Source organism: Zootoca vivipara, chromosome 1 (assembly GCF_965207765.1).
Source record: "Zootoca vivipara chromosome 1, rZooViv2.hap1.1, whole genome shotgun sequence".
Lineage (NCBI taxonomy): Eukaryota > Metazoa > Chordata > Lepidosauria > Squamata > Lacertidae > Zootoca > Zootoca vivipara.
This window is the reverse complement of record NC_142582.1, coordinates 130,661,368-130,686,249: the sequence shown is the minus strand read 5'-3', so window position 1 is coordinate 130,686,249 and position 24,882 is coordinate 130,661,368. Positions and strand designations below refer to the sequence as shown.

At 45.8% G+C, this 24,882-nt stretch overlaps 1 protein-coding gene across 1 annotated transcript; it reads right to left on the bottom strand.

Annotated features, from left to right (window-relative positions):
* Nucleotides 1-2,367: 2,367 nt before the first annotated feature.
* LOC118076958 (prostaglandin E2 receptor EP2 subtype) lies at nt 2,368-23,320 on the bottom strand. The gene is made up of 2 exons (XM_035100235.3): nt 20,517-23,320; nt 2,368-5,579 (listed from the first exon to the last, which is right to left on the bottom strand). The coding sequence occupies exons 1-2, from the start codon at nt 21,996-21,998 to the stop codon at nt 5,331-5,333; spliced, it is 1,731 nt and encodes a 576-aa protein (XP_034956126.2). The 5' UTR covers nt 21,999-23,320; the 3' UTR covers nt 2,368-5,330.
* Between the last annotated feature and the right edge of the window lie 1,562 nt (nt 23,321-24,882).

Below are 24,882 nucleotides of genomic sequence, written 5' to 3'. Positions count from 1 at the left end.
TTATATATTACAATGTTGAAAACCAGATATCGCCCAGGGTCTGGCTGTATCCTGGTTTGAACACTACAAGCTTTGATTAAATTCTTACACCTATTAAATCCAGGAATTTCGGGTGTCTAGCACTCAACTTATAACAAAGCTTTGTCACCAGGGAGGTTTATGTACATATTTCATAAAAACAAACCAACTGTGGTTTAGTGTTATATGTGAACTGGGCAACTTGATAGCCATGTTCAAATATATGAAAGGATGTCATATGGAGGAGGGAGAAAGGTTGTTTTCTGCTGCTCCAGAGAAGCGGACACGGAGCAATGGATTCAAACTACAAGAAAGAAGATTCCACCTAAACATTAGGAAGAACTTCCTGACAGTAAGAGCAGTTCGGCAGTGGAATTTGCTACCAAGGAGTGTGGTGGAGTCTCTTTCTCTGGAGGTCTTTAAGCAGAGGCTTGACAGGCATATGTCAAGAATGCTTTGATGGTGTTTCCTGCTTGGCAGGGGGTTGGACTGGATGGCCCTCGTGGTCTCTTCCAACTCTATGATTCTATGATTCTAACTCCCCTTGGGGGTGCCTGTGATAAATACAGTCTTTCTCCTGACCTCATAAAGATAGGCACCAGCTAAGGGTCACTGGATTGAGTCTGGACCACTGATGAAATTATAGTAAAAAAAGGGACACCGCATGCAAAGAAGATCATTGTCGTTCTCCCTTACCACAGTTTAAAGCAACCATTTATGATTAAATCAGTCAAGAGAAAGCTGCGTTGGTTGCTCAATATTCCTGCCCACCCACACGTTTACAAAGGCCAGAGGACATCCTGTAGATATTGGCCCGAGGCCAAAGCGCTCTCCCAATAAGGCCCGCTGCTTTCGTGTATTTAATCAACTGTCTCCCTTGGGAGTCGCAATCTCCTTGGAGGTTAATGGGAGCCAGAGCGCACACAGATGTAAATATTTTTACAGTGCACAGAAATGCACAACCTGTAGTATTTCTTTTCCAAATGCCATTGCGGTTTCTCACAGTGTAAGCCTATGTGCGTTTGCTCGGAGATAAGGCCTGCTGAGATCAGGGGGGGGGGGCTTACTCCCAAGTAAATCACGCCAAAAAAATGCTTTGAAGCTGCTTCCCTCAACCTGGTGACTGCCGGAGGGAGGATCCTGCCCAGTTCAGGTTCTCATTTCTCTACGGTGGTACGTTGGTTCTCAAATGCCTTGGTACTCAAACGCCTTGGAACCCAAGCACTGCAAACCCGGAAGTGTTCCGGTTTGCGAACTTTTTTCGGAAGCCGAATGTGCTCCGTTTTGAGTGTTACGCTGAGGTCTGTCTGTTTTTGCTCTTTATTTTCTGTTTTGTTTTTGCGGCTCTTTTTGCGGCTACTGATTAATTGATTATGTGACTGCTGTACATTGTTTATTGCTTTCATTTTATGGACCAATGATCTCGCTAGATAGTAAAATTCATGTTAAATTGCTGTTTTAGGGGTTTGTTTTTAAAAGTCTGAAAAGGATGAATCCATTTTGCATTACTGGTACTTTCCAGAACGGGTTAAGTTTGAGAAACAAGGTACCACTGTAATCTTAAATACTGTTCTCTGCATTTCCACGCCAGTTTGTGCTCATGAAAATTCCTCACCATTTTAGTGGGGAAAAATCTCCAGATATACGATTTTTGTATGCAGTGTTTTGCATACAAAAGGCACCTTCTTGATCTCATAAGGCAGGGAGTTCCAAAGTGTTGGCTCTGCCACACTCAACGATCGGGTTCTTATAAATGCGGTACAGTTTGCCTTTAAATGTGGACCAAATTGAATTTCTCTCCCATCCTAGGCCTCCAGCTGCGTTGGACCACAATTCCCATCAGCTTATGTGAGCTGTAGTCCGAAACAGCTGGAAAACATCACTTAGCGGAAAGCTGTTTAAAGAAAAGGAGACCTAAGACTTGCCATTAAGAGTCATCAGATGTTAGCAATATTTCTAAACTTCCAGCCCAACTGGATTCCTGTAACCTAGGAGCTGGGCCACTATAAAGCGGGAAGCATTTATACAGGATTGTTGCCGTCCCGCCATGAAATCCTAGCAGGATTACTTTCGTTGTTGAAAAACACCCGGCTGCTTTTATATAGCAGTTTATTCCTTATGCCTCACCCTCCCAATTCGCCCAGGGGGGAAATATTTCTTCGAGGAGTAAACTCCAGACCCCCAAATGAATTCTCAAGTTGCCATGCGAGTGAGGCAGGCGGCCCCTTTCTCAGAGGAAGAAAAGTTTTTTAGATCTCAGGGCAGCACTATTTTTATCTTCCGAAAAGCCACAGGGAGGAGCAGAGAAATATGGAGGGGACACGAGGAAGAGCAAAAACACAAAAGACCAAAGAGGAAACAAAGTTTTATTTTGCACCTCTTACTTAAATATTTCTGAAACAGAATCTCAAAAGGAACAAACCGTTGCATCCTTTCAAATTTATTTCAATGATAAGGTTTCTTACACTCCCCTTTGCCGTTAAAAGTCCCCAGAGTGGTGTTACAGCAATACAGGTTATAAAAACAATATGCAGTATCATGTTAAAACAACAGCTTCGATTCTCAAGGAGGTTAATGAACTGAAAAGTTCTCATCCCCTCACAGCATGAGCATTGCCAGGGGTTAGACTAGATGGCCCTTTGTGTCCCTTCCACCCCTATAATTCTGTGATTCCGCCCATCTGCATTTCAGCAGCCTGTTGGGCGCCCTCCTGAATAATGTCCTGATTTACACGTAACACTAAACCATGGTTTGCTTAAACCACAGTTAGTTCAATAAGCAGCAAGCTAAAACAAGTTGTCTGACAGCCAACGACAAACCATGGCTTCAGAGCAGAGTTTGTTGGCAATAAACAAACCATAGTTAAGTTGCTGGGCAGATAACACCACCTGTAAAGTTTATTAAACCACTAAACCAGGTGTGAGGAACATTTGGCCTTCCAGAACAACAGCTCCCATCACCCCTGGCATGCTGGGGCTGATGGGAGTTGTAGTTCAGCAGCATCTGGAAGGCCAAAGGTTCCCCAAACCTGTATTAAGACATGGTTTAATAAGCCATGGTTGAATAGGCCATGGTTTAGTGTTGAATGCTAACCAGGGTAAGATGGGGCTGCTGTGAACTTCCTTGGCTTAGCATCGTAAGCCCTACGAACACCGACGTTGTTTGTCTCCACATCTTGTATTCAAAGATAAACTGCCCATGCACATGGAGGCTCCATTTGCTATCATGCGTAATAAACAGAAACTGTCCCCCTTATGAAGAAAGGTTGCAGCAGTTGGGACTCTCAACTGAGCGAAAAGGTGAGTGATAGGTGACATGAAAGACGTTTACAAAATGATGCATGGCAAGGAGAAATTAGACCGAGAAAACTTCCCTATCTCATTACACTAGAACTTAAGGACGTCCAATGAGGCTGAATGTATTTTGTGTTTTTATCTTGTAGTTCTATGCTGTGAACTGCCCCGAGATATGTGGATGAAGGGCAGCATACAAATTTAATAAATAATAGTAAAAATAAATAAAATTCTTGGAGGAGAGGGCTATCAGCAGCTACTAGCTATGCCCTGCCTCCACGGTGCTTCTGGATCTCAGCTGCTGGAAACCGCAGGAGGAGAGAGGGCTCTTGAGCTTGGATCCTGCTTTTGAGTGCCTCACATGCATTTGGGTGGTCACTGTGAGGACCATATACTGGACCAGATGGCCAGGGGCCTGACCCAGCCGAGCTATTATTGTTCTTCTGCTATTTAGAGACCCAGCCTCTCAGAAGCGAACGTCTCCACATTCTGCCTCCTCTCTGCTTTGCACACTTACTGGCCATTTTGTGCATAGTTTGCACTAGTAAATTATGCCTCTACCTGCTTCAGGTAAGAGCATCTTCCTTCTGGATTTGAAGGTGTTGATTTCAGTGCGCAGACGACAAAACTAATGGTTCATATAAGATAACGCAAGCTAATACGGATTTTACCACATTGACCAATGACCAAATACAGTTCTACTGATGTATAGCATCTGAAGTCAAAGCAAACAGGAGGGAGAAAACCCCTTGACACAGTGGGCTTCAAAGATAATATATCCAATTGCATTCAACAGCCATTGATAAAGTGTGCATCATGTTCTTTGCATTGGCTTCGTCGGAGAGAAAAAACACGCCAAGACGACACCTTTGGCTACAGAGTGTTTTGCAAACAAATAATGGTTCCTCGGGGAGATAATTCTCCCTCTCTCTCAGTGCAACGTAAGGTTGACCCATCTAAGCCTAAGATCACCTGCTTTGCATGCAAAATGCCCCAAATTCAATCCTAGGCATCTCCAGGTGAGGCTGGAAAAGACCCCTGCCTGAAATCCGGAAGAGAAGATTCCAGGAAGCATAGACATTAATGAGCCAGATGGAACAATGATCCGATGTTGTCTCCAATCTGATCTGTCTCCAATGTTGCCACCCGAGTATTTCCTGGTGAACAGTTAGGATAGATGGCCATCTGTCAGGAAGTCGAAACAAAAGAAAAAAATTCCTTCCAGTAGCACCTTAGAGACCAACCAAGTTTGTCATAGGTATGAGCTTTCGTGTGCATGCACACTTCTTCAGATACACTGAAACAGAAGTCACCAGACCCTTATGTATAGTCAGAGGGTGGGGAGGGGTATTACTCAAAAGGGTGGTGGGAATGGGTGATTGGCCGATAGGTGTGGAAACCCGTTGATGACTGTTAACGACGGCAATTGGTCTTACAGGAAAAAGCAAGGGGGTGAGATAGCTAAAAATAGCTTTATCATGTATAATGAGATAAGAATCCAATGTCTCTGTTCAGACTGGGTCTCTCCATGGTTTTAAGTTTGGTAATAAGTTGTAATTCAGCAACTTCTCTTTCCAGTCTATTTCTGAAATTCTTCTGTAATATTACAGCTACTTTGAGATCTTGTCTTGAATGTCCTGGGAGATTGAAATGTTCTTCTACTGGCTTCTCTGTCTTGTGATTCCTGATGTCAGATTTGTGTCCATTTTTTTTTATTTTGTTTCGACTACGGCAGACCAGCAAGGCTGCCTACCTGTGTCAGGAAGTCTTTAGCTGTGATTCCCGCTTGGCAGAACATCGGACTAGACTAGGATTCCTAAGAGTCCCTTCAAACTCTACAGTTCTAGGATGGAGTCATTTCGGACAATCACCCTAGGGAAATGCAGGACAGAGCACACTTCGATGTCCGGCGGGCATGCCAACATGGGAATGGAAAATTCCAGTCATTCTCCTGGAACTACCCTGAGGAACTGTCCAGAGATGGACTTTCAAACTTCTTCTCCAAAAGCAGGAGACCATTCACTGCCTGCAAATGTCAGCCTGTTCGATGGGCTTTGGTTTGGCAAAGGGAGGCCTCTTCCTGTCCGTAGTTTGTGGTTTTAGGGGCATCCGGCAGCAGAGCACAGAGCGTATCAACCTCAGGATGGGGGGCCGGAGGATGGCAAACACCCAGGGGTCAATGATGGAATTGAAGGACAGGAACCTCATTGCCTGAAGGTCCTCCTTGTAATCTACGCTCGGGTCGAAATGGTTCATAAAGGCACGGACCTGGAAAGAGGCAAGAATAACAACACACTGTTTAGCAATTGTAAAGCACACGAGGCTTAAAATGTTATTGGTTTTATTTCATAGAACTTATACGCCATGTTATTGGTAAGGACAGCAACTTCCCCCAGAGTGGTTTACAAAGAGAACAAAACAGTGACATCGTCAGTAAAAAAACAAGTCCTTAAAACATTCAGGAGGAAAAAAGCCAACAATAAACTGAAAACAGTCAGAAGCAAGCTAGCAGTAAATCACACCATGCACATCGGAGTTAACTCTTTATTGGTAAAAATACGATCTGCAAGGACCTGGCAGAGTGTCAGGCCTAATGAGCACAGCAACTCTGTCCCGGTAAGTCTTGCCCCCATGAAGCAGTTGCTGAGACTGAAGGTGTCCACCTCCCCACAGCTGCCTAAGTCGTCTCCTCTCCAGGGTTTCCCCCCAAGCAACTGGAGACTGTGCCTGCATTCCGGCCTTTGCTCCTCCCTCTTCATGCCTCTTCTGGCCCTGGGAGACCAGGGGGAAGCTTGTCACAGCAGGAGGAGGAGATACCTGCGACTCTTCACCAGCCTGACTCATCTCTGCCCCTCTCTCTCTTTTTTATAAATAATTTTTATTCGTTTTCAATTACAAAAACCCAATATATGCCTTATTATATGTATACCAAATTACAACACCAATTTGAATACAAGTCAATCAAATAGCCAATTATAAAATTTAGGTGCCCCCCCCGCATGCTAGCCTTCAAGGTTTAATAATTCCCTTTAATTGCGATCCAATCTTAATAACAATCCCTTATACCACAGCTACAATGTTTTAATTTCAGTTCGTATTAGCACATTTAATCATTCATGAGTCCGCTAGTGAAGTTCTCCTTTCTTCTTCCTGTGTGAGGTATTTATTTAAACCAATTATTCCTTTGGGTCTTTGCCAAATAGTATGTCCATCTTGGTTTTTCCTGGTCTCCCTCATGCCTTATGTCTTTTTGTCTCAGTGTCATTCTAGAGCAGGCATGGCCAAACTTGGCCCTCCAGATGTTTTGGGACTACAATTCCCATCATCCTTGACCACTGGTCCTGTTAGCTAGGGATGGTGGGAGTTGAAGTCCCAAAACATCTGGAGGGCCAAGTTTGGTCTTGCCTGCTCTAGAGAGATCTCTCTTTCTTTGTTTTCCAACTCCTCCGGCTGCAGTTGTAAAATTCCACCCATCTCTGCCTCTTGACCTCCCTTGTCCCACTCGCCTGTTTCAGCTTCTGCCTCCGATTCTGGACTTCTCTCTGCCACAGACTCTCCCAGCTCACCGAGTCCTGTTACCCCTTCAGCTTCCGACACCTCCTCTTCCCAATCTTCTCCCTGTGACCACTCAATCCCTGGGCTCTGAACCTTGGGGGTTCCCCAACTGGTCCCTTCCACCATTCCTCTGCGTCCAACCAGTCCAAGACATTGAAACATCTATATCAACATTCTACATGGAATGTCGAACTATGGAACTCACTTCCGCAGGAGGCAGTGATGGCCAGTGGCTAATAGCCATGACAGCAATGCCCTGTCTCCACTCTTGGAGACAGCAATGCTTGTGAATACCAGTCGCTGGAAACCGCAGGAGAGGAGAGTACTGGTCTTGTGCTTGGAAACAGCCTGCAGGTTTCCCTTTGGCAAAAGGCTGGCCACTGTGAGAACAGGATGCTGGACTAAGATGGGCCATTGGCCTGATCCAGCAGGCTTTTATGTTCTGGGTAGGCTTGTCTGAAGAAGAATGTTTTTAGCAGCTGCTGAAAAGAGTACAGCGAAGGCCTGGTGTCAAAACTTCACAGGGTAGCAGAAAAGGGAAATACGGCAGAACGCCCAGGAATATTCGTTAAATGGAGGCATGTTGGGATCTGCTTTTGAACCTCAAGCGTTTTACGGGTGGAAAAGGCTGCGGAGAATTACGTAAGCACCCCTAATACAGGAAATGCTTCGAACGATGCTCTGTGTTGACTTAAATGCATTGCAGTGAGAAGGTTCATTATAAGGTTGGAGCAGAACACAGGAAATTGTTGAGGGTCTGGCTCACAGTCAGGGTGAATTTGTGCCTGTGGTTTGTCTCCAGGCCTATGCCAGCCTCCTTTTCCGGCCTCTGAGTCTGCCTTCGCTGCTCCTTCCCAATTCTTCTTTTTTTAAAAAAAAAAAAATTATTTATGCTTTTCAGGTTTATACATTTCACGAACTTTACAATCATTTTAACAGTTCAAAACTCGACTTCCTTCCCCCTCTTTCTGCAGTTCCTTAAATGTATTTTTAATAACTTCTCCATATCCAAATTAACTTAATTTGCTCATTTATTCATCTGTTTTAAATATATACTCATATAAAACTGCAGGCTATTACAATAATCCTGCCATAGAGTTGGAAAACACCACAAGGGCCATCCAGTCCAACCCCCTGACAGATGGCTGTCAAACCTCTGCTTAAAGACCTCCAAAGAAGGAGACTCCACCACACTCCTTGGCAGCAAATTCCACTGTCAAACAGCTCTTACTGTCAGGAAGTTCTTCCTAATGTTTAGGTAGAATCTTCTTTCTTGTAGTTTGAATCCATTGCTCCGTGTCCGCTTCTCTGGAGCAGCAGAAAACAACCTTTCACCCTCCTCTATATGACATCCTTCTATATATTTGAACATGGCTATCGTATCACCCCTTAACCTTCTCTTCTCCAGGCTAAACATACCCAGCTCCCTAAGCCGTTCCTCATAAGGCATCGTTTCCAGGCCTTTGACCATTTTGGTTGCCCTCCTCTGGACACGTTCCAGCTTTTCAGTATCCTTCTTGAACTGTGGTGCCCAGAACTGGACACAGTACTCCAGGTGAGGTCTGACCAGAGCAGAATACAGTGGTACTATTACTTCCCTTCATCTAGATGCTATACTCCTATTGATGCAGCCCAGAATTGCATTGGCTTTTTAAGCTGCTGCATCACACTGTTGACTCATGTCAAGTTTGTGGTCTACCAAGACTCCTAGATCCTTTTCACATGTACTGCTCTCAAGCCAGGTGTCTCCCATCCTGTATTTGTGCCTTTCATTTTTTTTGCCCAAGTGTAGTACTTTACATTTCTCCTTGTTAAAATTCATCTTGTTTGCTTTGGCCCAGTTGTCTAATCTGTTAAGGTCATTTTGAAGTGTGATCCTGTCCTCTGGGGTATTAGCCACCCCTCCCAATTTGGTGTCGTCTGCAAACTTGCTCAGGATGCCCTCAAGCCCATCATCCAAGTCATTGATAAAGATCAAAATAAAAATAAATAAATCCTTCCAGCAGCACCTTAGAGACCAACTAAATTTGTCATAGGTATGAGCTTTCGTGTGCATGCACACTTCTTCAGATACCACAAAAGCTCATACCTATGACAAACTTAGTTGGTCTCTAAGGTGCTACTGGAAGGATTTTTTTTTTTGACTGCGTCAGACCAACACGGCTACCTACCTGTAATTGATAAAGATATTGAATAAGACTGGGCCCAAGACAGAACCCTGTGGCACCCCACTAGTCACTATTCTCCAGGATGAGGAAGAGAGCTTAGTAGAGCTCTATTCAGTAGAGCTTAGTCCCACAGCTGACTTCAGAATGATGCGAACTAGACAAATATGCGTCACTGATCCCAATTTGCAGCATGCACCAGTTGCTAGGAGTCACAAGTGGGGGAGACGTGCTTTTCTGCTTATACCCGCCTTGCAAGTTTCTCACAGCTGATTGGCCACCATGAGAAATGGATGCTGTAGATGGGACTTTGGCCTGATCCAGCTGGACTTAAATGCTTTCCATCATTTGTCTCATTTTGCTATTTCTTGGGAAAGGAAGGAGTTATGCAAGGCTCTGAGCAACCCTACCCCCCCCCCCAACCTCACCACTAGAATTCTTACTGGCTTGTGAAGTATAAGACAGCATCAGCCAAAGGCTTCCCTGCTATGCGGCAGCAATGAGGACCAGGAACTTACTTTTGTATCTAAATAATCTGTAATGAATTGGGGGGGGGATGTTTCTATTGGTGTTAAAAAAGGTTATTCATGTATGCCCGTGTTTTGTTAGCCCCAAAATGGAAAATGAGCGAGGTCCGAACCAAAGAAGAATAGCGATATAAGATGACGGAATATGCACAACTTGCAGACTTAACATATAGAATAAGAGAACAAGAAGAACATACATTTAGAGAAGATTGGAAAACGTTTATTGAATATGGGGGGGGGGAATTGTGTACACCTGAAAACGTTGGCAGCATTAAGATAAATTTAACAGTGTAAATAAGGTTTGAGGGATGCATTTCTGGAATAGTGAATGGTTTAGTTTTTGTAAAATATGCAGGAATCTATGATATGCAAAATGGACCATGGAAGGAGAAGAAGGGAAGTCACTGATATTTTAAGGATGTTAAAGTGAGTATTTTAAATTGTATAACAGGAAATGTAATTTAAAAAATATATATATAAAAAGAAACTTACTTTTGGTTTTATAAAAATATTATTTTTTCTTATTAAATTTAAATTTCTTATTAAATTTTTTATTATTAAATTTATATACCGCCCTTCATTAAAAGCTCACAGAAGAAAATGCAAAACACAAGTCAATAATTAAACCCAAACAACAAAACAATACCCCCCCTTCTGAAAATTCACAGAAAAAATTCTGAGATTCGCAGGAAGCTCCATTCATTATGGCACCCTGCCCTCTCCTCTGCAGAATCGTGGCGTTCAGGAAGCCCTGGAAGCAATATGACCTGCAAAAGTCCTCATGTATCCATGCCTCAGTTTATTTACCGTTCAAACCAGGGGTGGGGAAACTTTGTCCTTCCAGGCTGTTGTTGGGCTGCAGCCCCCAGTATCTCTGACCATTGCCCAGTGCTGGTTGGAGCTGATGGGAGTTTGGGGTCCATGGCTTCCTGTAGAGCCTTTAATAGCCCTCTCTGCCACCGTGGTTTGGAAGAGCCTGATGTAGGGCAGAGCCAGTGCGGTGTAATGGTTAGAGCAGGGGTCAGCAAACTTTTTCGGCAGGGGACCGGTCCACTGTCCCTCAGACCTTGGGGGGGCAGACTATATTCTTTTTTGGGGGGAATGAACGAATTCCTATGCCCCACAAATAACCCAGAGATGCATTTTAAATAAAAGCACACATTCTACTCATGCAAAACACGCTGATTCCTGGACTGTCTGCGGGCCATTGAGAAGGCAATTGGGCCGGATCTGGCCCCCGGGTCTTAGTTTGCCTACCCATGGGTTAGAGTGTTGGCAGTGACATGGAAGAGCAGGGTTCGAATCCCCACTCGGCCATGAAGCTTCCTGGGTGTCCTTGGGTCAGTCACTGCCCCTTAGGCCATCCTAAGCTCCTTGGCGAAAAAAGGTGGTATACACATGACCTGGGATAGCTCGGTCATTAGAGCAAGAGACTCTTAATCTCAGGCTCGTGGGTTCGATTCCTGCGTTGGGCAAAAGGTTGCTGCATTGCAGGGACTCGTGGCCCCTCCCAATTCTACAACTGTATTTAACTGTAATAAATAACAACAGAGTAAAAAGTAAAAAAAGAGAATGTTTCCAGCATTTGTAGAACCTGTTACGAGATGAAATGAGCAGACACGATTCCTCTGGGTTTTTTGTTTTGTTTTGAGAAGAATAAGTGGGCTCTGACTTTTAGTGGGCTATCTGACTTTTAGAAGACATCTGAAGGCAGCCCTGTTTAGGGAAGTTTTTAATGTTTGATGTTTTATCGTGTTTTTAATATTCTACTGGGAGCCGTCCAGAGTGGCTGGGGAAACATAGCCAGATGGGTGGGTATTATTATTATTATTAATATATGAACTTCTTTCTTTTTTGGCGATCACTTGTAGCCGAGTAAGATTGTCTTCCATAAGCACAGTTTTAGCAGTGAGTCTGTAAGTGACTGTGGAGGCCAATCCTGGATCCACACGTCCTTCCACAGTGCGGACATTGGACAAGTGTGTCTTCCTCTTAGCACGTTTCTCCCTTGCGTCATGAGTTCGAGAGTCTTCAAAGCCCATGACGCCTTTGGTCAAGGCTGTTCTCCAACTGGAGCGCTCGCAGGCCAGTGTTTCCCAGTTGTCGGTGTTTATACTACATTTTTAAAGATTTGCCTTGAGACAGTCTTTAAACCTCTTTTGTTGACCACCAACATTACGCTTTGCATTTTTAAGTTCGGAATACAGTAGTTGCTTTGGAAGACGATCATCAGGCATCCGCACAACACGCCCAGTCCAACGAAGTTGATGCTGAAGAATCATTGCTTCGACACGGGTGATCTACTATTATCCCTCCTTTCAATGTTTTATATTCCCCCCCAACCGAAAGTAATGGGGGCACCCGTGAACTAAATGACTGGAACCCAAGGCAGCAACAAACAACTGTCAGAGGATTTCTGCTTGCGAAACGAGATTTCCGCCCATCTCTCTCCCTTTGGCCCTCCACCCTCTGCCAAAATCTGCTCCGGAGTGTAGTGGGAGCCCCCAGAGCAGATTTATGGGAGGAGAAGGTCCCACTGGGAAAGCAGGAATTCTCACACAGACTCAGGACAGTGATTTATCGCTGTGCTTGTTGTTGTTTAGTCGTTTAGTCGTGTCCGACTCTTCGTGACCCCATGGACCACAGCACGCCAGGCACTCCTGTCTTCCACTGCCTCCCACAGTTTGGTGAGATTCATGTTGATAGCTTTGAGAACACTGTCCAACCATCTCGTCCTCTGTCGTCCCCTTCTCCTTGTGCCCTCCATCTTTCCCAACATCAGGGGAGTCTTCTCTTCTCATGAGGTGGCCAAAGTATTGGAGCCTCAGCTTCACGATCTGTCCTTCCAGTGAGCATTCAGGGCTGATTTCCTTAAGAATGGATAGGTTTGATCTTCTTGCAGTCCATGGGACTCTCAAGAGTCTCCTCCAGCACCATAATTCAAAAGCATCAAAACCTTCTTTATGGTCCAGCTCTCACTTCCATACATCACTACTGGGAAAACCATAGCTTTAACGATACACTGTGCTAGATGCCGGCTAAGAAAGTCCCAGGCAGTCCAAGGCAAAAGAACGCACAACTGCAGCCTCCCCTTTCCGACCTGGCCCACCACAACTCTGCCAGCTGCACCTTCTCCAATTATGACTCAGCCGGATTGGGGGGGGGGAAGCAAATTAAGTGGAGAAGATGTTTCAAGGCTGTTGAGACCCAGCGCTAAATACTGGGGGCCAACAGTCAAATGTCAATATCCTGTTATAATAAACTTTGGGATGAGACTGTAAGGATAGAAAGAGAGAGAGAGAGAAAAGACTCCTTAAAACGTTGGTACCTATTTGTTCTGCAGAATCATAGAATAGCAGAGTTGGAAGGGACACCAAGGGTCATCTAGTCCCACCCCTCGCAATGCAGGAATCATAACTAAAGAATCCGAGGCAGACCGCCGTCCAGCCTTTTTCATACTCAAACTACCCCTTTCCCAATGTGCTGCCTATCCCATAAGAGAGAATATGTTTACATATCTTTTCCCCAACAGCGAGAAAATGAGCACACAGGGGCGGTATTTAGTGAGGGAAGCAGGAAGCAGGGAAAGGGTTAAGCACTCCTTTTCGGACCTGCCCTTCACCTGCTGCTAACTGCAACTGTGACTGCTTTCCCCCCCAAAGCAGAGCGAAACACTGAAGAAAGGAATATTGAAACCCATGTAAATCAGGGGTGGGTACTTTTCCCCAAGGAAATGTTGTTGGGACTCCATGTTCCATTATCCCTGACCATGCTAGCTGGTGAGCAGATGGGATTTGTAGTCCAACAAACATCTCGAGGGCCACCGGTTAGCTATCCCCGATGTAAAGTGTGCTTTGGCCTGAATTTTAACAGGAGCGAGAAAGGAACGAACCAAACTTACAAAGAACTGGCCAAATAATTAAAGGGTTGGGTTGGAAAGCGAGACAGCAGGAGAAAGAAGGAGGAAAGTAATCCCTCCAAAAGGAAAACAGAATACAGTGGTTCTCAAACAATCCGTTCCGGAAGTCTGTTCCAAAACCAAGGCGTGCTTTCCCATAGAAAGTAATGCAAAACAAATTAATCCGTTCCAGACTTTTAAAAACAACCCCTAAAACAGCAATTTAACATGAATTTTACTATTTAAGAGACCATGGAGCCATAAAATGAAAGCAATAATCAATGTACTATAAAAAGACAGTATTGTAGATGGTAAACATTAAAATTAATTTCTTTTTCTTACCAGCACTGATGACAATCATTGTTTGGATGGGGGGCTTTTATCCATTTCCGCAGTCACACAATCAATCAATCAATCAATCAGTAGCTGAACTGGGTTCCATACAGTCACAAAAACTAATTAACCGAGAAAGCCTCAAAAACAAAAACGCAAAATAAATAGCAAAGACAAAAACGCCAAACTTAATATGTTCCGGAAGTCCGTTTGACTTCAAAAATGTTCGAAAACCAAGGCGCAGCTTCTGATTGGTGCGGGGTCCCCAGAAACAATAGCCGACAGCCACGTTGGACGTTTGGCTTCCAAAAAACGTTTGAAAACTGGAACAGTTACTTCCGGGTTCTCGCCGTTTGAGAACCAAGGCATTTGAGAACCAAGGTACCACTGTAAATGAAATACCACAGAGGGGATGCAAAGAACCCCAACCTTTGCTTAAAAACTGCCAGTGAATGAGTTTACCACCTTCCAGGTGGGATTCAATCCGATACTGGAATGTTCAGGATGTGCTATTAAAGCCGATTTGGAGCTCTTTCGCAACAAATATTGCTCCCCGCCCCCCAAAGATCGGACATTTGCAGTCAGGAGAAAAGTAGGAAGGTACACTGGAAAGTGTGAGATAACCCTCGCTTTGACGCAACACATGGCCAATAAAAATTACTAGCTGACTCTATAAATAAATAAAGGTCCAACATACGATGCTGACACAAAACCCAACCTTAACGCTATGCAATAGAACAAAAGAAAATTGCCTCCTCCCTCCCTCCCTCCCCTCTCTTTCCCCCCCAACTGCAAGACAATATAAGTGCCTCACACTGAATTGTGAAAAAGACTATGAATTCGGAAAAAGGAGGTGCTATGTGTACTTTCCCTTGTTTATTTGTCTCTTTTGTAATGCAAGAAAATTCCTAATAAAAACTCATTTTTAAAAGGCTGCCTAATCTCCCTGCAAACAAAAGTCAGGATGAATGTTCCGTCAAACGCTTGTCGGGAAGTGACCTAACAGTCAAATCTGTTGCCTGCAAACAAGTCACCGGTCTCTCCTCTCCTCCTTTGTCCTCCTGGGAGGAAGCGATGGTCACAAACTCGGATGGCTTTAAAACAGAGCTGGACAAATTCGTGGAGGATGCTATCCATGGCTACTTAGCATGATGGCTCTCCTCTGCCACATCTGGAGGCAGCGATTCCGAGCGCAATTCAAAGTGTTGGTGCTGACCTTCAAAGCCCTAAATGGCTTTGGCTCTGTATACCTGAAGGAGCGTCTCCACCCCCATTGTCTAGCCCGGACACTGAGGTCCAGCTCCGAGGGCCTTCTGGTGGTTCCCTCCCTGCGAGAAGTGAAGTTACAGGGAACCAGGCAGAGGGCCTTCTCAGTAGTGGCGCCCGCCCTGTGGAATGCCCTCCCACCAGATGTCAAGGAGATAAACAACTCTCTGACTTTTAGAAGACATCTGAAGGCAGCCCTGTTTAGGGAAGCTTTTAATGTTCGACGTTTTATTCTGTTTTTAATATTCTGTTGGGAGCCGCCCAGAGTGGCCGGGGTATAAATAAATTATTATGATTATGATTGTGATTATGATTATTATTCTGAGTCCCAGTGGCTAGAAACCACAGGAGGGGAGAGGGCTCTTGTGCTCAGATCCTGCTTGCTGCTTTCCCTTGAGGGGCGCTGTGAGAACCAGGTGCTGGGCTAGATGGGCCATTGGCCGGCTCCAGCAAGGCTCTCCTTATGTTTTAATGTTGACTCCAGAACATCTGAAGAGCATTGGTTTGTCAGAGGCTGATCTACTTTCTACAGGAGAACCGTTTACAGATGTTTTCCTGTCGCCTTGATTATACACCTTTAGGCACCAGGCAAAAACATTCCTCTCCTCCCAGAACTTTGGCTGTTTCTGGGAGGGGGTGGGGTGAGGAGTTATTGTTTTGTTTAGCAAAATAAAAAAATTCCTTCAGTAGCACCTTAAAGACCAACTAAGTTTATATTATGGTATGAGCTTTCGTGTGCATGCATTTCGTGTGCAGGTATCTGAAGAAGTGTGCATGCACACGAAAGCTCATACCATAATATAAACTTAGTTGGTCTTTAAGGTGCTACTGAAGGAATTTTTTTATTTTGCTTCGACTCAGACCAACACGGCTACCTACCTGTTTTGTTTAGCTTTACCTATGCAGTGAGAGATTTTACTTTCTTGGGCTCCTTGATTACTGCAGATGGTGACAGCAGTCACGAAATTAAAAGACGCCTGCTTCTCGGGAGAAAAGCAATGACAAACCTAGACAGCATCTTAAAAAGCAGAGACATCACCTTGCCGACAAAGGTCCGTATAGTTAAAGCTATGGTTTTCCCAGTAGTGATGTATGGAAGTGAGAGCTGGACCATAAAGAAGGCTGATCGCCGAAGAATTGATGCTTTTGAATTATGGTGCTGGAGGAGACTCTTGAGAGTCCCATGGACTGCAAGACGATCAAACCTCTCCATTTTGAAGGAAATCAGCCCTGAGTGCTCACTGGAAGGACAGATCCTGAAGCTGAGGCTCCAATACTTTGGAAAAGACCCTGATGTTGGGAAAGATTGAGGGCACAAGGAGAAGGGGACGACAGAGGACGAGGTGGTTGGACAGTGTTCTCGAAGCTACGAACATGAGTTTGACCAAACTGCGGGAGGCAGTGGAAGACAGGAGTGCCTGGCGTGCTCTGGTCCATGGGGTCACGAAGAGTCCGACACGACTAAACGACTAAACAACAACAATCTGGAAGGAAGCCAGGTGAGTCTGGGCCGAAGGGCATTGGCCTTTCCCCCTGGCCCTTGCCCCTCCCCCCAGCCACCAGCCCATTGTCCTGCTGAGATGGGGGCGGGGCGATGGCCACCCTGCAGCAAAGGGATCCCACGCAAACACTGCCCACCTCTTGGGAGGGTGTGAGAGGATATTGGGGGGGGGAGTTATTGTTTTGTTTAGCTTTGCCTATGTATTTAGTGTTTTTATCTCATGTATTTTTATGCTGTGAACCACCCTGAGATCTACAGACAAAGGGCAGTACACACATTTAATTAATCAATTAATAATACTTAATATATAAACTATCTATCTATATCAATAATAATAATAATAATATATTATTATTATTATTATTATTATTATTATTGTTATTATTATTATTATTTATACCCCGCTGATCTGGCTGGGTTTCCCAGGCCACTCTGGGCGGCTTCCAACAGAAAAATGAAATAAAATAATCTATTAAACATTAAAAGCCTCCCTAAACAGGGCTGCCTTCAGATGTCTTCTAAAAAATCTGGTAGCTGTTTTCCTCTTTGACATCTGTTGGGAGGGCGTTCCACAGGGCAGGCGCCACTACCGAGCAGGCCCTCTGCCTGGTTCCCTGCAACCTGGCTTCTTGCAACGAGGGAACCGCCAGAAGGCCCTCGGTACTGGACCTCAGTGTCCGGGCAGAACGATGGGGGGTGGTGGAAATGCTCCTTCAGGTATACTGGACTGAGGCCATTTAGGGCTTTAAAGGTCAGCACCAACACTTTGAACTGTGCTCGGAAACTATCTATCTCTATCATCTTTCTATCTAATATTAATAAATAATAATAATACTTAATATATAAACAAGGGCTGTGATGCGATATAAACCACAGCAAATTGGTGATCTATACTAGCAATGGAGAGGAACGGTTTATCCCTGCTTCCTCTTGTCCAAGTGCAAACGGCAATTCGGGTTTTCTCCGGGTTGACGTTCGCTCCGATTTAGAGCCGGACAGCGGCTTTTCCCTGGGAATGAAGCGGGGCAAGTGGGAAACCACTCAGACCTGCACACAGGACAAGCGGAGGAAGTGTGAACCAGCCCAAAGGTTCTCCTAGTCATATATATTGACTCAGCATTTGCTTCTGGCTTTTCCATGTGTGGTATTTTTATTTTGTAAAAAGCCGCCCTCTGGCTAATTTGAGCTGGCTGCTGTGCAGCCTCTATTGCTAGCAGCTCCCTGGGATTTCAGCCTTGTTTACACAGTTGGCTTGCTCATCTCATGCCATAAAAACGAACGCATATAAACAAAATAAAAAAATTCCTTCAGTAGCACATTAAAGACCAACTAAGTTTTTATTTTGGTATGAGCTTTCGTGTGCATGCACACTTCGTCAGATACACTGAAACAGAAGCCACCAGACCCTTATGTGTATTCAGAGGGTGGGAATGGGGGTGATGGGAATGGGCGATGGGCTGATAGGAGTGGTAAACCTGTTGATGACTGTTAACGACTGTTAATGACTGCAATTGGTCTTGCGGGGGGGGGGGGAAGCAAGGGCTGAGGAAAGCTTGATCATGTATAATGAGATAAGAATCCTATGTCTCTGTTCATTCCAGGTGGCTCCATGGTTTTAAGCTTGCTAATGAGTTGCAATTCAGCAACCTCTCTTTCCAGTCTCTTTCTGAAAATTTTCTGTAATAAAACAGCTGCTTTGAGATCTTGTATAGAATGTCCTGGGAGATTGAAGTGTTATGTCCATTTATCCTTTGGCGTAGGGTTTGGCCTGTTTGTCCAATATAGAGAGCTGAAGGGCACTGTTGGCATTTGATGGCATACACAATGTTAGAAGATGAGCAATTAAAGAGTCCTGAGATGGTATGTTCGATGTTGTTGGGGCCAGTAATGGTGTTGTCCGGGTGTATGTGGCAGCAAAGTTGGCATCTGGGTTTATTGCAGGCTCTGGTACCAGTGTCCATATAAACAGTAAGCCATTTAAATGTTTTGCATTCTATTGCACTTTTAAAGAGTTTCCCCTTTTTATGTTGTGTTAAACTGTATTGGTTAAACTGTATGAAAACTAATAAAAATTTATGGGGGAGGAAGAGTGGTTAGACACTGGCATAAATCTCAGGAGGAAAGGGATTGATGTCTCACATTTAACATGCCTTTAAGAGTCCTCCTTGTCTTTCACTGTTGCTGAAACGAAATATAAAAAATTCCTTCCAGTAGCACCTTAGAGACCAACTAAGTTTGTCATTGGTATGAGCTTTCATGTGCATGCACACTTCTTCAGATACACTTTTGTGTGCATGCACACGAAAGCTCATACCAATGACAAACTTTGTTGGTCTCTAAGGTGCTACTGGAAGGAATTTTTATATTTCGTTTCAACTACGTCAGACCAACACGGCTACCTACCTGTAACTTTCACTGTTGCTTCATAGTTTGCATGGCTGAGCCCTTAACGCTAAACATCCAAGGCTCTGGGGCATCGGAAGCTGCCTTATCAGCCGTGCTACGTCAAAAGGCTGCAGGGTCTTTGGGGAAGGCCAAGAGCTCACTGGGAGAACACCTGCTATGCATGCAGAAGGCCGCAAAGTCAATCCCAGCTGCTTTCGGGGCCAGCAGCAGAGGGTGCTCAAGCTGGGCATCTGCTAGGGCCCCACAGCCAGCAGAAGACCCATGGATCCTAACTGTGCACAGTTCTGGTTGCCTCGCCTCAAAAAGGATATTGTACTTTTGGGAACAGTTCCAAAAACGGCTACCGAAATTATCAAAGGGCTGGAGAAGAGAAGATTTAGAGGTGATGGCCTCCTTCAAATATCTGAATGGCTGTGATCACATGGAAGAGGCTTGATTTATGCAACTCCTGAACTAACGGATTCAAATGACAAGAAAGGAGATTCCAGCTAAACATCAGTCTGAAGAGCAGGAGACTCTTCATCTCAGGGTCATGGGTTCGAATCCCATGTTGGAGAAAAAGATTCCTGCATTGCAGAGGGTTGGACCAGATGCCCCTCGTGGTCCCCTCCAGCTCTACAATTCTATGATCAGGAAAAACCTTCTGACAGTACAAGTTGTTCGGCAGTGGAACGGACTCCCTAGTTGGTGTCTCTGAAAATTTTTACACATCGCTTGGGAAGACAGGTGAACTAATGCCAGTGTACTGGAAGAAGCAAAGATCACCAGTGTTGAAGCAATGATTATCCAACATCAACTTCGTTGACTGGTCATGTTGTTTGGATGCCTGATGATCGTCTTCCAAAGCAACTAAACTATTCCAAACTTTAAAATGGAAAGCGTAATGCTGGTGGTCAACAATAGAGGTTTAAAGATTGTCTCAAGGCAAATCTTTAAAAATGTAATATAAACACCAATAATTAGGAAACACTTGCTTGTGAGCGCTCCAGTACAGCCTTTACCAAAGGTGTCATGGGTTTTGAAGATACTCGAACTCAGGAGGAAAGGGAGAAACATGCTAAGAGGAAGGCACGCTTGGCAAATCCACACCGTGATCAACTCCCACCCTGAAACCTATGTTCCCATTGTGGAAGGACGTGTGGATCCAGAATTGGCCTCCACAGTCACTTACGGACTCACTGCTAACAAAATAAAAAAAAATTCCTTCCAGTAGCACCTTAGAGACCAACAAAGTTTGTCATTGGTATGAGCATTCGTGTGCATGCACACTTCTTCAGAACTGCTAAGACTGTGTTCATGGAAGACAATTTTACTCTGCTATGAGGGATCGCCAAAGAAGAAGTTGAGATTCCTATATTGCAGGGGGTTGGGTCCCTTCCAAAACTACCGTACAGTGCTACAATTCTACAACTGTAAGCCTCTTTAAGAGCCCCTTTCACACCCCATGGCAGCGCAACACACACACACCCGCCAGCTCACAGCTGGCTGCTTGTGCCCCAGGATTTTGGACTGCTCCCCCGGGGCGTACCAATCGCACCCTCCCTTCCCACTCACCGTGAAAGGCAGAGAGCACACAGCGAAAGTGATGGTGATGATGGCGAGGAGGATGAGGTGGTCCAGCTCCTCGAACATGGACAGCTGCTTCCTGGCCGCGCACCTGGGGCTGGGCGCCTGGCCGTCGGAGGACTCGGTCTGGCGGAGCTGGGAGGAAGAGGAGGACGACGACGAAGTGGCGGCGGCGGCAGCTGCGGTCGCCCGTCGGGTGGGTTTTCCCCTCCGCTGCATGCGGAGCAGGTTGACGATGACGCTGAGGTTGCAGAGCAGCACGGCCAGGATGAGCAGCAGCAACAGCGAGGCGTAGAGGAGCGAGAAGGCGCCCCCCGACGACAGCTCAGCCGCGCCGCCGGTCCGCGGGAAGTGCATCTGGATGAAGCACCAGGTGCCCGGGCAGTACTGGACGTAGCGGCCGAAGCCGAGCAGCGGCAGGGCGCAGAAGGCGGCGGCCAGCGCGTAGAGGGCCGGCAGGGCGGCCAGCAGGAGCGGCGCGACGGGGCGGGCGCTCAGCAGGCGCTCGTACAGGTAGGGCGCGCCGATGGCCAGGCTGCGCTCCAGCGCCATGGCGCCCAAGCATCCCATAGTGGCCAGGCTGAAGAAGCTCATGGCGAAGGCGAAGTAGAGGCACACTCCGCCGCCGTCGGACAACCCGCGCAGCGTCCGCCGGCGCCCGTAGGCCGCCAGCACTACCGGGCTCAGCAGGCACGTGCCCAGCAGGTCCGTCAGCACCAGCGCCATCACCAGCACGTGGAAGGGCGCCAGGCGCTCCCGGCGAGCCCGACGGCGAGCCCGCGCCCGAAGCAGCAGCCCCAGCGCCGTAAGGTTGCCCAGCACGCCGGCCGCGAACATGAGCGCCGCGCTGGCCGGGCTCTCGCCCGGCGGCAGGCGCAGCTCCAGCGCCGCCTCGCAGCTCGAGTTGTTCATCGGAAGGACTGTGCCCAATGCACTCCGTCGGGAGGGAAGGCAGACGGAGGCGGGGAAACCGGCGGGGGCGGGACCAGGCGACACCTCCCTCCCTCTTAGGGTGCCGGAGAGACACCGGGTGCCCCGTCGGGGGCGGAGCGTCGGCCGGCCTCCCCAAGCCTTCGCCAGCAGCCGAGGCCCACGGCGGCATCCCCAAGGCGCACGAAGGAATCGACGGGGACCCAGAGCACCTTGCCAATACTCCTCACCCACGGGGTGGAGCACCTTTGCCACTGCTTTCAACGCCGTACAGTGTGAAGTCATCCGAGCCGTCTTGTTCCAGGGCCGGGAAGGATCCCGTCCTCCCACCGCAGCCCCAGCTTCGCCCTCGACAGGGCGATGCGGCAGCCCCCGATCTCCGCGGAGTCCCTGGGCGCTACACGTGCGTGGGTCTCCTTCACGCGGGTCCATTGGTAGATGCAAACTGAAAACACGCGGCGGGGGACGCGGCCAGGGCAGCTCTGGGTGAGTGGAGAGGCGTGGAGACCTTTTCTCTGGGTTTACTAAGACATTCCCCATTTTTCCTGCCGCCTCGAAGGAGGCTGATGTCTCTGAGCATGTGTAGAGAGCGCTGCTCCGCTCTTTCTCTGCCACTATTGGTGGAGGATTTTCAGGCAAAATCCACAGTTCTCTTTTCACGTTGCCTCCAGACTGTCACTGTTTTGTGTGGGAGTGGGAGGGATTCAGGCACATATCCAAAATTTAGTTTAGTGCAATTAAAGTAGATAAAAAAGGTTCTGCTACCATAGCCCTTCCTTGCTTGATTGCAGAAAAGAAATGGATGATTTGGAGTTCTACCGGTATTTATCCTCTTGCGCTTTTCTAGGATATTGCTGGACCTCAAACCCACACCTGCATAATTGAAAGGGCAGGTTTGGGGGTCCAGAAGATGGAGCCCTTTTCTCAGGCCTTGATTAATTTTACGAGGGCTAAGGAATTGGTACTATTTTGTTCTCATCGCCTTTGGGAAGAAGCTCTTCTTTTAAGCACTAACACATAGGCAGAATGAAACTCTGATGTCATCTTGTAACCCCACCCACATAACATTTCTGACTTAACATTCTCATGGTTTGATAAATTATTGCCAGAATGTTAAGCAAACATTGGGCCATCTCTTTAGACAACATCTTATAACGGAAGTAGCCACTCAAGGGCTCATCAAATTCACATTGTCTTATAAATGCCTCTGACACAAACATACCCTAGATATAACAGAACTCAGTGGGAGGCCTTGCATATGGTTGCTATAGAAAAGAATGAGCCTAGATTTTGAGATATTGCTGCCCATGGCCCATCTGAGATGAGAGGGATCACTGGAGCCCAGATTTCAACTGATGACTAGACCAATTATTATTTTACTAAATTATAGTTCTCCAGCAGTTCTGAGCTTTGCGTAGACTATGGAGCTTCTCTTATGTGGGATCCAGCAACCTCACAGTCAGGTTGTGACTCCACAGCAGTGACCAGAGGAGGAATGACCACTGGGAGAAGCACAGAGAGAAGAAATGTATTGGTGCATCTGCAGCAACACGGCTGGACACCTTCTTCTGCCCCAGCTGCCACTAAACATGTCTCTCCAGTATCGGCCTCAACAGCCACAGCAGGCAGTGTAGCCTTCCAACTGTTTGACTTCACCCCCAAAGGCACATTCTCCTCCATTTGTCTCCCGAGACAGACAGACCGACCAACAACCTCACACCAAGTTAAATCACTGATTGGTCTGATTAAACTTAATAAGGCTCCCAAGTCAACATTTCTTTTTCTTTTTTAATAGAAAAATCTTTATTTCAAAATTTTGAAGTTACATATATAGGAGAACACAAAAAAGGAAAAAATAAGAAAAAGAAAAATTATACATAAATTTACATAAACAAAATCTCAAACTTAGGCATAAACCTATCCATACATACTAAAATTATAATTCCATACATACTATCACATTTATACTAATGAAATAATACTAAAAAAGTATATATATATATATATATATATATATATATATATATATATATATATATATATATAATAACTCAAAAATCTAACATAACATAACATAACTCATAAGCCTACTATCAATCATACTATGGAAAGAATATAGATAACGATACAAATAAAAAATAAAAATAAGAATGAAAAGAGTAAAAATACTTCCGATTGCCTGTAGACTGGTATCTTACAATATGTTCCTCTCTTTGCTTGTTGTTTTCCAGCTTTCTCACCCGGCCGCTACTGGGTAAATTTGCCTGACTTTACCTAATATGTATTTCCTCTTTATGCGGCATTTAATTTAAGCATATCACCAAATCCGATTTCAATCCCTCCTTTATTAAATATTCCTCTAATAATTTCCATTCGCTTTGGACTTTCTGTTTCGGGGTATTTCTTATATAGGCTGTCATCTTTGCCAAATTCATATACTCAATTAATTTAATTTGCCAATCCCATACTGTCGGTGTCTCTTCCCCTTTCCATCCTTGTGCTATAAGTGTCCTGGCCGCTACTACAGCATATAATAAGATGTTTCTCCCAAGTCAACATTTCTTGCCCCCCAGAAAGGTTTAAAACCTACTTCAACTGGTGGACTCCTGTCCTTGCTAAGCTGTTACACCGAGATCACTCTGACTGGTTTAGTTCCTCCAGGTTGGAAAGTGTAATGTACCCTATTTTTCAGAAGGATCGGCCCTTTCCATTCCCAGAATCACAGACCAAGCAGTCTGTGGGATACCTCTTCTAAAATATATGCCACTTCTTTTTACTGAATAAGCTGCAGCGGTGAGTCTCTTCCAGTTGCACTCTGTGTGAAGAGCAAGCTGCTTTTTGGAATTTCTGTTCCACTGTTGATCGCTGCTAGACTTTTTCCCAACTACTTGGGAATACTGTTGAAAACCATGTGAGGCTCTTTGCTGTGTCTGTTGACCTGGCACCAGCAGTTGACCCCTAATCCCGCTTGAAAATAGCCACAGCCTGGGAGTTCCCCTCCTACCTGAGCAAGTAGAAGGGGTCAAAGAACAGCAGCAATGTCCTGAGCTACAAAAAAATAATGGTAAAGAGTCTTAAAGACACCTTTTCCCTTCCTGCGGCAGACACACCCTGTAGAAAAACAAGCAATGATGCAAACCATTGCCTAGCCGGAAGGTTATTGGGACGGGCACCATCTGTTAGAGCTGCCACGTATTGTCACCTGAACAATGACCATCTTCTCACCAAAAGAAAGTTTGCTCAGGGCTGCAACGGTCATCCCAGGGCTCGGTCTGAGCAAGGATCCATCAGCACACAAGCCTTGGCTTATTAAGAGACACCTCTGTAAAAACATCACATGGCTTTCCTTCTCCAGCTGTGAAGTGGTTCCTGGTTCGTGTAGTGGTTAGAGTGCTGGACTGGGACCTGGGAGACCTAGGTTCAA